The sequence below is a fragment of the Microtus pennsylvanicus genome, chromosome 1 (assembly GCF_037038515.1).
Source record: "Microtus pennsylvanicus isolate mMicPen1 chromosome 1, mMicPen1.hap1, whole genome shotgun sequence".
In the NCBI taxonomy this organism is placed as follows: domain Eukaryota; kingdom Metazoa; phylum Chordata; class Mammalia; order Rodentia; family Cricetidae; genus Microtus; species Microtus pennsylvanicus.
In genome coordinates, this window is record NC_134579.1 from 192,186,071 (window position 1) to 192,198,133 (window position 12,063).

Sequence of the window (12,063 nt, forward strand, 5' to 3'; positions counted from 1 at the left end):
AAGTAAAAACTAAGCTGAGCAAGGGGCAAGTACAGTCAATTGCCTTAGGTGCACAGCTAGAACTTTCTTCCTGCCCACAAAGATGGCCCTCACTGAAGGTCAACTTCAGTGATACAAACACATCCAAAGAGCAGGGTTTGAATTAGAACAGGCCTATCCTCTGAAGGCTAAGTTAGTGTACAAAGATAACCAAGAAACTAGGTTTGCTCCAAAGCAGCTTTGAAACTGTCTTAAGTCAACAGGACGCATGGACCTACCCTCCTGTGGTTTGAGATATGTGTCTCCGTGGAGACTGTCTTATACCTAGTGGGCAGCTGAAACTGGTTCTTGCAGCTCTTACATAGCTACTTCCCAGGTGTGATTCTAGTTCAGACTTGAGCCTCTGGATCCATTTCTAAATTGTATCAGCCTTGGAGTCAAGGGTCTCTTATCAAAGTGAAGAGCTGTATTTTGTGGTTCCGACCGAGTTCTGCAGCATGATTGGCTGGCCCAGAGAACTCTCGCCAGTGGTATGTCCAACTTAAGGTCTCACGTTACTGCGCTTAAATATTCTCAACTCTCTGGTTTGTAGTTGTTTGTTTGTTTTGAGGCAGGATTTCACAAAAGCCAGCCAGGCCTCAGACTCTGCCCTCCTGCCTCAGCCTCCCAAGGGCTGGGACTTCCGCCAGATGCTGATGTGAGTTCTCAGGTTAGTCCTGGGGCTGTTCTCAGTTGCCAATAACAAGATTGTTTCATAAACGGGAATCATCTATCCCAGTTTTAGATCTTGTAGTAATATGAGTGGCGGGGCTGTGTTCCCAGCACCCCGGCCTCCTGCTTGGCTAGCTTATGCCCCGAAATAATTACACGGACACTGTATTCTTTTAAACACTGCTTTGGCTCATTTCTACCTAGCATCTTCTAGGCTAACTCTCCCACCTGGACTAGCCCATTTCTTATCATCTGTATAGCACCGGCTTACCGGGAAGATTCTAGCCTAAGTCCATCCTGGGTCGGAGCTTCATAGCGTGCATCTTCCCTGGAGCAGGTAGCATGGCGTCTCTCTCTGAGGTGTCTGCTCCCGAGAGGAGAGCTGTCGAGTCTGACCTCACTTCCTCTTCCTCCCAGCGTTCTGTTCTGTTTACTCCTCCCACCTATCTCCTAACCAATGAGAGCCAAGCAGCTTCTTTTTATTTAACCAATGACCTTCCTCCATCATTTCCCCTTTTTCGGTTTAAACAAAAAAAAAGGCTTTAACTTTAACATAGCAAAATTACATATAACAAAACAGTTATCAAGTAAAAGTTACATCAGAAACATTTATACATATAACAAAATTGACCGTAAATCTCTATCAATAAAGCAAAATCTATACTAATGCAAATTATTCATGTCTATATCATATCCCCCTTTAAATGTAAAAGAACGTTTATAAACCATATTTGGGAACATGGGCGCAGTTTTTTTCTCTCCAAACTGCTTCCTGCTGAATGGGGGCATCGTTAATTAGGTCTTTCATGGTATAACCTGTGTGCCAGGGTCATCTCAGTTGGCAGTTGAGCGAAGCAATTTTCTGAAGATGTTCACAGCAACCCTTCAGGAGGACGTGGTCCATCATACCAAATCGAAATAGAAGAAATCCATAGAGTCTCATCCTCTGTGAAAACAAAAGAAGACTCTCTTTTCCAAAGTATCATATCCTTAGATCCAAATTCTGAAATCATACCCTCATGATATCCGTTCTGGTTCCACTGGGCAGCCCATATAATGAAATGTCTCTCTGTACTTAGCTCCTTCACAGTCAAAAATTTTAAAGAAAACACAATGTACATAATCCAGACTCTCTGTGAATTTTCCATCTTTACGCGGCTTATTTTTATTTATATCTATAACTATCTGTACTCTGTCTCTTTAAAGACTTTACTTTTACTTTTTTCTTTTTAAACCATTAACTTTATTCTCTATATTCTTTTTCTTCTCTCTCCCAACCCAACGTACATTCATCCAACAGTGTGACTCATTTAGTGGTCTGAATCTGTCCTATTGTGAATCTGCAATTTTTTACTATCCAGGAGCACTTTTGATGTGCGCCTTTAAATCACTAGGCACTTAAGAATCTAAGCTGTGACATTCCTATGTTAACTTTTTGCTTTTTGAGCGCATATCTTTGACCTGGAATAACCCTGTAGACCAGGCTGTCTTTGAACTCTCAGAGATCCGCCTGTCTCTGCCTCCCAGGCATTGGGATTAAAGGTGTTTGCTACTACACCTTGAACTCACAGAGATCTGTTCATCTCTGCCTTCTAGGCACTGGGATTAAAGGCGTGTGCTACCACACCTTGAAGTCACAGAGGTTTACTTTAAGAATTTTAACTTTTAGTCTGCATATATTTTTAACACACTTTAAACCATTCAGAAATTTTCTCTGTCTTTGAATCTCTCTTTACTGTATATCTCTCTTTTTCTGACCACAAGAGCCTTTAATTTACCAAGCAATATCAGTAGGACTAAAGGCATGGCTTTGCCAGCTAGATACAGTCCATTCCTTAGCTTTCCAGCCTCGTGGGGGATATACAGGCTGCAGCCATGTTTATAGCCACACCTCTATGGCGTTTCAAGGTCCCTGCCAGCCAGCAAGCTACAACAGACAACACTCAAATCCTCTCTCGGTAGCCGGCCCTCCTGCCTCAAACAGTCAGAGTTTGCCCTGGCAGGATGGCCCAGAAAGCCGGCATTTTTAAACGGTGCTACGGCTGAAAACCGAAAAGCATGCGTTCAGCTTTTAGTCAACACCGTTTAAGTGTTTCGTGGCAGGACCTCTTAATGAGCTGCAGGCTTTGCAGCTAAAGCTGAGTCAGGAAGCCTCTCTTAGATGAGGTGCTTGCTTGCCTCTAGCAAGCAGAGTAGACCCAAGAGATTGCCACAAGAAACATGCTTTACTCTATTCTTTTCCAAGCTTTCTCAGGCTTTCTGTGGACTCAGTTAGCCACACGTCTGGGCATCATTCGTAGTAATATGAACGGCGGCGGGGCTGCGTCCCCAACACCCCAGCCGCCTGCCCGGCTATCTTATGCCCCAAAATAATTACATGGACACTGTATTCTTTTAAACACTGCTTTGGCTCATTTCTACCTAGCATCTTCTAGGCTAACTCTCCCACCTGGACTAGCCCATTTCTTATCATCTGTATAGCACCGGTCTTACCGGGAAGATTCTAGCCTAAGTCCATCCTGGGTCGGAGCTTCATAGCGTGCATCTTCCCTGGAGCAGGTAGCATGGCATCTCTCTCTGAGGTGTCTGCTTTCGAGAGGAGAGCTATCGAGTCTGACCTCACTTCCTCTTCCTCCCAGCGTTCTGTTCTGTTTACTCCTCCCACCTATCTCCTAACCAATGAGAGCCAAGCAGCTTCTTTTTATTTAACCAATGACCTTCCTCCATCAAGATCTTGTTTAATTGAGTGATAAAAGAAGTCTTATAAACCATCAAAAAAAAACAGCTCCATCAAGCAAGAGTCTTCAGCTCAGGGGTGTATTTATTTCCAATAAAATACAATGGGAACATGCAGATCCAGGCGCCTTTGTGATCAGAAAGGAACCAGCATCCTGAGGTCTAGGGTCCACCTGGCATCTCACTCATTGCTGGACCCCTTGGCAACCAGCGAGCACCTACAGTTAGAATTGGCTATTTATGGGGAGCTCAAAAATAAACCAAGAAACTGGGTGTGGTGGTGCCCGCCTTTAAAGCCAGCACTCAGGAGGCAGAGGCAGGAGGATCCCTGTGCCTTTGAGCCCAGCCTGGTCTCAAACAAGTTCCAAGACTAGAGAGAGTCAGAGGGACCCTGTCTCAAAACAAACAAACAAAAGCACAAAATGAAAGCTAAATTTTCAAAACCATCTGAGGAGCTAATCTTGTTGATTGATAAAATCATAGACATTTGAATGGGAGCAGGGGAATGACTGTCTTGAGCCCCCCCCCCGCCCAAGTAGCCTTTCTAGTGCTGGCAACACTCACTTTCTCGAATGCATGCACCAGACAAAGAGAATCTGTCAACTTTGGCTACTTGATTCACCCCCAACTAACATGAAAACTTGTACCGCTCCAATTTCTCATTATCCTAATCCTAACAGTGAAGTATCTACCAATATGGACAGATTTGCACTTAAAATTAAGATTGTAAAAGTAGACTTTTGCATGTAGTATATGAAAAGACATACACATTATGGGCCAGTGAGATGGCTCAGTGGGTAGAGTGGCTTACTTCATGGTTCACCCTGAGTTCAAGCCCCAGGTCCTACAAAGTGGCACAGGAGAGCTAATTCTGGAGACTTGGGCGGCTGGGAGAACACCCTGTGCGTGACTTCCCTGCAATCCAGACGGACTGTGAATAGATAAGCTGTGGGAGGCTTTTCCTCTCCATCAGCTAGCTGGGCTCTTCCAGTTCTGATAAAGAAGATCCCTGCCTAACGCCCAGCACTTGCCTTTTGGCTAAGATAAGAGCCAGAGCAGCCGGAGGGAGCGAAGGCAGGGCCAGAGGGCACCCTCCCTTTGTCTGCAGACGGGACCTGATTCTTAAGCTGACTTGCCAACCAGGGTAAATATGAAGACACTACAGGCATTTCCACCTGGTGCCTAACTCAGAATAAAAGCAGTTCACGTGTCAAGGAAGGCAGACCAAGAGGGACAGGAGCTTGTGAGAAGAAGACCCCAGAATTTACTTTCTTTGCCTCCACTCTCCGTTACACACCATCATACACACACACACGGGAGAGAGAGAGAGAGAGAGAGAGAGAGAGAGAGAGAGAGAGAGAGAGAGAGAGAGAGAGAGAGAGAGAGGGGAGGGGTCACAGATCGGCAATTCTTCTTGATAGATTGCATCTACATATTAACTATAGACAGGCCAGAGAGAGAGAGAGAGTTGCAGATGGGCAATTCTTCTCGAGAGATTCCATCTACATATTAACAATGAACCGGCCACTCCATGGATAAGGTAGTGGTTAATTCTTCCATGAAACCTTATAATTAGCCCATTCTGTGATGTTTAGCGAAAGTGTATGTGATTTTTCTTAATCATTTGCTATAGGCAATCAGGGGTGGGGATTACCATTTTCGATTCCTTTTTATTTTGAATGACTGAGCCACACACACCGGGCTGGCAGTTCGGGATGAATGTGTCTAAGATTGCCCCTCAGATATGTAATTGCAAAGATTAGTCACGCCCTTTCATTTCTACTAGAGCATTCAATTCTGTGAGGGAGGGTCCAAATTGGTCTTCTGCTTCAATAAGCTTCCCAGGCCCTGACTGAACATGTGTTCCATGGACACCAAGGGAATCCATATTCCTTGTTCTAAGATAAGTCTGGGGTAGATAAGATGGGTAAGAAAAGACTGGTCAAACAGCCCTTATAGCAGGGTTTGTCAAAGACCAATAACTTATTTTGAACTCAAGATGCTTCTCTTCCTCTGAGACCTCCCAGATGAGGCCCTTGGGGTATCTCCAAGGAGACCGCTTGGTTTGTTAGGCGAGAGCTGGGCAGAAACTTATTTCCAGAGTCATTTTGTGAGCAATTAAGAATGAAAACACAAGCCAAATTCATGCTGTTGTTTTTCTTCCTGCATCCTCTAGATTTAAAAATGGGAAAACATCTGATTTCTTTGGATACCAGAGTCTCAGTTTATCAACATCACTCTAAGTATTTTCATCAAAGGAAGTGTCCAATAAATAGTGTAGGAACAGCCAGACACGGTGGCATGAGCCTGTAATCCCCTTACTCAAGGAGATGGAGACCGCGGGAGTGCAGATTCAAGGACAGTCTGTGCAATTTTGAGAGACCCTGTCTCAAAATATTAAGGAAAAGGAAAACTGGGCTGATAGTTCAGTTGCAGAGAGATTGTCTGCCAGCACAAGACCCTAGGTTCAAGTCCCATGACCACAGAAAAGGATAGAGGAAGAAGGTAGCCAGTATTAAAATAATAATAATAGAAGGAAAGGTTTCCTGCATGGTAGCAACTCAGCTGGGCCAGATTCCCTCTGACAGACAGCCTCTTGATTTAATTTGAAAACCTGTGTCATGGTTTATTAAATGCCAGCAATCAAAGGGATTGTGTTTTCTCTAGGGCAAATCACACTTGATAATTCAGAAAAGAAAAAGAGGGTGTGGTAGGGTTTTGCCTAATAGTTCATGTAAGGCACAAAGATGGAAGTTAATTCTTTCAACATTAAAATCAAGATTATTCTTGGGCTCAGGGTATGGTTCAGGTAGTTGTCATGCAAGCATGAGGACCTGAATTTGAATCCCCAACACCCATATCAGAGTCGGGCATGGTGGTATACACTCTAGCCTCAGCGCTGGGAGCAGGAGTCCCAAGACTTGCTGGTCTGTCTGTCTAGTTGAAACTGCCCAGCTCTGGATTCAGTGAGAGAGCCTGTCTCAAAAATAAGCTGTAGAGCAATAGAGGAAGACACTTGAAGCTGAACTCTAACTGATATATACACGTACACAACAGACAGACAAATAGATAGATAGTAAATAGATTGGTGAGTGGATGGATGGATAGATAGAAAGATAGATAGATAGATAGATAGATAGATAGATAGATAGATAGATAGATAGATAGATAGATAGATAGATGATAGACAGACAGACAGACTTTAAAACCGCAAGTGTGTGGAGGAGCCTGAGATGTGAAAACACTGCCACTGGACAATGTGAAATTGCTGAACCGATACTTCTTCGAAGCAGACGGATTTGCCACCTGATCTATCTCCCTAAACTGCTAGGATATCAGGGGACATCATGGCAGGATCATCTCATCGTATGTTTGCATCTCTCTAGTCTTTTCTGAATGCTCTCCCCTTTCTTCCAGTCTGCCTTGTGTGGACTACGGGATGGGCCACTGTGAACGTCAGATAAGCCTGTCACAGCAGTGCTGCCTGAGTGCTAGAGACACGCCATCGTCATTTCGGACCGTTGTCTAGGCATGCCAGTAACTGACCTGCTTCTTGTCCCTGCTTGTCCCTCGTTCAGGACATAGGCATCCTCCTGTCTCCTCGTATCCACATCACTCGCTGTTGCCTGGTTACAATCCTTTCCCCATTGTGCAACCAGGAGGAGTTTCTTTAAACCCAGTTCTGGCCACATGGATTCCTCCTAAGAAACCCACTGTTTCTTGGGATTATGTAAATAACCAAACACACGATATACCAGCCCCAACCCTGGAATTCTCATCATAGCCTAGCTGGCCCATCGAGCCTCTCTTTCCACCATATCGGCTCGCCTCCCTGCCCCCACAGCCTCAATGAATCACAAATTAGAAATACTTTCAGTTTCTCCAATGTATTTCATTTCCCTGTTCATTCAACAAATATTTGTGGAGTGTTTAACGCAGGCCAACAGGTGTCATAAATGCCAAGGATGACCAAAACAAGTAAAAATCCATATGTTCCCCAAAGGCAAAGTAGGAAATAACTAAGTGAAATGTGTAATCTCGTACAATGTGACCATTTCTAAAACAAAATATACAGCCAGAAGAGAGATACAAACTATCTCTCACTTCAGCTCTCCACATACTACTTCTGCCCACTTTTAGTCAAATGCACTCTCAGGTAGTACATTTTCCTCAAATATAACATACTCTCCGAGTCCACTCTGACCCGCTCATCCTCTGGTCTCATCATGGACACCTTTCCTCTCTGAAACTTTGCCTTGAAAGATCCAGCTTCCCTGTGTCTCCTCCACAACCTCGGGTGTACTGATCAAAATTGCCACTGCCTGGGTAGATGCTCATGTCTCAGACAGACAGCCAGTCTCTGGCATGTATCCTTTCTGCTTCCGGTATTAGCACATGGCCCGTTACTGAATGTCCCTCTGTTTCTCCTGCTGATTGTCACGTAAACCAGGTAATCTGCAGGATGGGTTGAAATGATTTTTAAAATTTCTTGTAGTGATTTTACTTGTGCTCTGCAACTAACAAATGCTGATACTTTATTTCTGGAGCTAATCTGTGACTATGTAACAAAGAAGAAAGAATTACTACCATGGTTTAAAAATATCTTTGCCTTGAAGACAGAGAGCAATAAAGGTGGACATCCCTGTTCTTCTCTGGCCTCTGCATGGGCACACACATACATACACAGGCAATTCTTTGAAGACTGGAATGAAAAGAAAAGCTCCAGGGCTGGTAGTGTAGCTCAGAAGTACAGCATATGCCTACATCACCCTGTGGGAGGTCCCGAGTTCTAGTCCCATAATCAAAGAAGGAAAGAAAATCGCAGTTGCAGGGGTAAATCTTGGATTTAAAATCTCTGACTTAAATAATACATTGGCCATGTGCTTTTTTGTTTTCAATGAGTAATGAATGGGCATTGAAAGCAAATGGTATTTAGATTCCCTAAATACATTTAATATGCAAAGATATGATATTAAAAGCTAATATTTACAAATAAGCCAGACATAACTGGATGACTTTTACATTTTTAGCCATCAATTCTGAAAGCAAGGCCAAACTTAAATCTAATTGTAGGTATTTGTGAGCTCATAAAGTTCTGGCTTCTGGGTGCTTAGATATGGCAACATAGAGGAAGTTCTCGGGAAGCAGCGAGAAGCATGAGCGTGGTCCAGGTTTCAGAACTGGTAGGCGTGACTTGAAGATGCTCCTTAGCCACTCACCAACTGGGTGACAGCTTCACACGCTGCCCCCCCACCCAGGGGGAAGCTGCGTGTTTATTATACCTGAGGTCAGAACATCCAAGCACTAAGTAAGGATTAAATAAAGTGCTTGGCCCAAAGTCAGGGTTTAGTGAGTGCCCTCCCTTCGCTGCCCTTGATTTCTTACTGACTTGAAGCCAGTGGCGTGGCCCTGGTTCCAACACCACCCTGACCAACTCTTGCATGTGTAAAACTCTCTCCCATCATGAAGTCTGTTGGCACTCCCAGACGCCAGGGTCTTTCACGGGTGTGTTCCCAGACTGCTCGGTCTCCTCTCATTTCCTTTGTACCCCTACCCAAATATACTTTCACCATCAAACTTCCCAAGTATCCACATGTTCCGACTACAGGAAGATCATTCATGAAGACGTAATGTCAGCCTGTCATAGAAAACCATGCCTAAGGCCATCCTCCTGACACTTTGATTCCACTCAGCAGAGATTCGGTATCATTTGCCATCAGGTCTTGTTACAGCTTCTGGCCCCTTGAAAAACTCACGTGAGGCAGCTCGTGTCTGTGTCAGCTCGAATGAGTCTGTCAAGTGAACTCATGGGCGACTGAATTAAATGTCACTGTAGGATTGAGCATCTGTGACATCACACTAACCTGTCGCTCTCTGTGCTCACAAATCTGCACAATCAGGACAAATTAGTCTAGCACATGACTTCTAACAGTCTCTTTTGTTGAGTGTGGCTCATGCCCAAAGGAAATAATGGACCAGCGGGTGAAAGCAATGAAATTTCATCGCTGGTTCAAACATGGTCAAGTGGTAAATAATAATGGAAAAAAAATGCAGTTTAGCGGTGTGTCCAAAGACGGGTTTAAAGCATGACCTCAAGAAGCCCATCACAGCAGAGTCCTAAAGAGATTTAAGAAGCAAAAGGATAGATCTCTGTGAGTTAGAGGCCAGCCTGGTCTGTAAGAGCTAGTTCCTGAACTCATGGATTGTGTCAGTAACAAGAGTTCTCTTTTCATTTGAAAAAAAAAAAAAGTTGAGAATTGCCAGGTGGTGGTGGAGCACACCTTTAATCCCAGCACCCAGGAGACAGAGACAAATGGATCTCTGTGAGTTCAAGGCCAGCTTGGTCTACAGTGAGTTCAAAGGCAGTCAGGATTGTTACACAGAGAAACCCTGTCTGGAAAAACAAAAACAAACCAAACAAACAAACAAAAACCACCAAAAAAAGTAGAGGATTGTAGGAGTGGCTCCTAGACAGAGAGGCTCATTACAAGCAGATAGAGAATATTCCCTCCCTGACTTCCCTTTAGCATCTGTGTTAGAGTCCTGGTCAGTTTTGTTGTTGGTCTGGTTTGCTTTTTTGTGTTTGCTTTGTTTTTAGAGGGAGGGTTGTTCTCACATAGTTAGTATGGGGGGGGGGGGATTATTTGTTGTTGTTTGTCTTTTGGGAGGTTTTGCTTTTTATTTTTTATTTGTTTTTGGGTTTTGGTTTGGTTTTTTTGTTGATTGTGATTTTGGTTTGGTTTGGTTTGGTTTGGTTTTTTAGCTAATTATCTAGGAAGAGGAATCCCAACTGAGGAAATGCCTCCATCAGACTGACCTGTAGGCAAGTCTATAGGGCATTTTCTTGATTAATGATTGATGTGGAAGGACCCAGCTCACTGGGGGCAGTGCCACCCTAGACAAGTGCTCCTAGGTGGGCTGAGAAAGCAGGCTGAGCAAGCCTTTGGGAGCAAGCTAATTAGCAGGGTTCCGCCATGGCCCCTCTTCAGTACCTGCCTCCAGGTTCTTGTTCTGACTTCCTCAGTGGTGGACAGTAAGCCGTCAGATAAAATAAACCTTTTCCTCCCAGTCACTTTGGGTCATGATCTTTATGGCAGTCAGGGAACAAACCACGACAGCCAGTCTCCTTGCTTGGTCGCTTTCTTTTGAACTATCGTAAAATTCACACTGTAAAATTTACCGTCTCAACCATTTTGGACTATGTGATTCAGTGGTATAGTAAGTACAGTCATAGCGGCATGCAGCCATCGTCACCTGCATCCCGGGAACAGCTTGCAAAATTCTGTATCCATCAAGCAAAACTTCCCCATCCTCCTGCCCCTACTTCTGTCAACCACCACTGCGCTTTCCGTCTCACAACTGTCACTACATGAGGAACCTCCTGTGAACAGAATTGGACAGTTTTCTTTCCAAATCACTCTTCAAACACTACAGAGGCCAGGCTTGGTGCTCTATACTCTCTATACCTATAACCCCAGCACTCAGGAGGCTGAAGCAGGAAGATGGATAGTTAAGAGGCCATCCTGGGCTAGATGTTAAGTTCAAAGACACTCTGTAAATTCTGCGACTCTGTTTCAGAAAAAAAAAAAAAAAACAAAAACAGAAAGAAAAAGAAAAACTTACACTAACAATAACTCTTCCTCAGGGGAGAAGCTAAACATAATAGATATTCCCCAGAAGTGAAATTGTCGAGATAACAAGATAGCAATTTTAGATTTCATTGCACAGACTTCACAGACTACATGTCAGTATTCTGGTCATGCACGGGCCAAGATATCTCCTTAAGAGCGGTACTTAAACTTTAGTGCTCATTGAAAAAAAAAAGCATGTCACTAGAGGCTGCAGAGATGGCTCAGCGGAAAAGAGCTCATACCCGTAGCTCATGTGGAGGACACAAGTTGGGTCCTAGCACTCAAGTTCAATGGCTAACAACCACCTCTAACTCCAGGGGATCCAGTGTCCTCTTCTGACCTCCAAGGTCACCTGAACTCATGTGGGCATGGATATAATTTATAAGAAAATCATTTTTAAAAAGAAATACCACGTGGCTAATAATCAAAACAGTACTGAGTGGGGACTTAGAAGTCTGAATGTGTTGACAATGGGCATGGGAGTTGGTATAGAAAGTTCTTATCAGCTAATGTCAGCACGGCAGATTAGACCAGAAGTTGTGGCCCCTATCTCTGCTCGGACAATCTTGAATGATGTGGAGACCGTAGAGCCCTGACACCCTTGCTTCACTTGGTTCTCCTACATGTAGGGTCCCCTAAGTGAGCTGTGGAAAGCAGGGACAGGGGTTCATGTTATTTGGAACAAAATTAGTCAACCTGCAACTCCCAACCATCACAGCAGCCTGAGGGCAGAGCCGCTGCCGTTCTACTTGGGTCCTCTCTTCTGGTCGGACTCTGGCTGGAGAGAAAAGACTGGCTATCCCCAAGGTGTGTTCGGCTGTGAGAGATCATTATCTAGCTCCTGCCTCCTTTATAGCTTTCCTTTTCTTTTTTTCTAGAATATGTCCGTCCTGGAGAATCACCACTGGCGATCTACAATTGGCATGCTTCGGGAATCAAGGCTTCTTGCTCACTTGCCAAAGGAAATGACGTAAGTGCTGCAGAGATGAAACAGACTGATGTGCAC

At 44.2% G+C, this 12,063-nt stretch overlaps 1 protein-coding gene across 3 annotated transcripts in view; it reads left to right on the top strand.

Annotated features, from left to right (window-relative positions):
* Pde7b (phosphodiesterase 7B) overlaps window positions 1-12,063 on the top strand; it is a 314,676-nt gene that overhangs the window by 282,011 nt on the left and 20,602 nt on the right. For all 3 annotated transcript variants that reach the window (XM_075947938.1, XM_075947946.1, XM_075947929.1), the window contains one exon: window positions 11,936-12,027. In XM_075947938.1, the coding sequence (XP_075804053.1) occupies window positions 11,936-12,027 (92 nt within the window). The remainder of the gene's footprint in view (window positions 1-11,935; window positions 12,028-12,063) is intronic.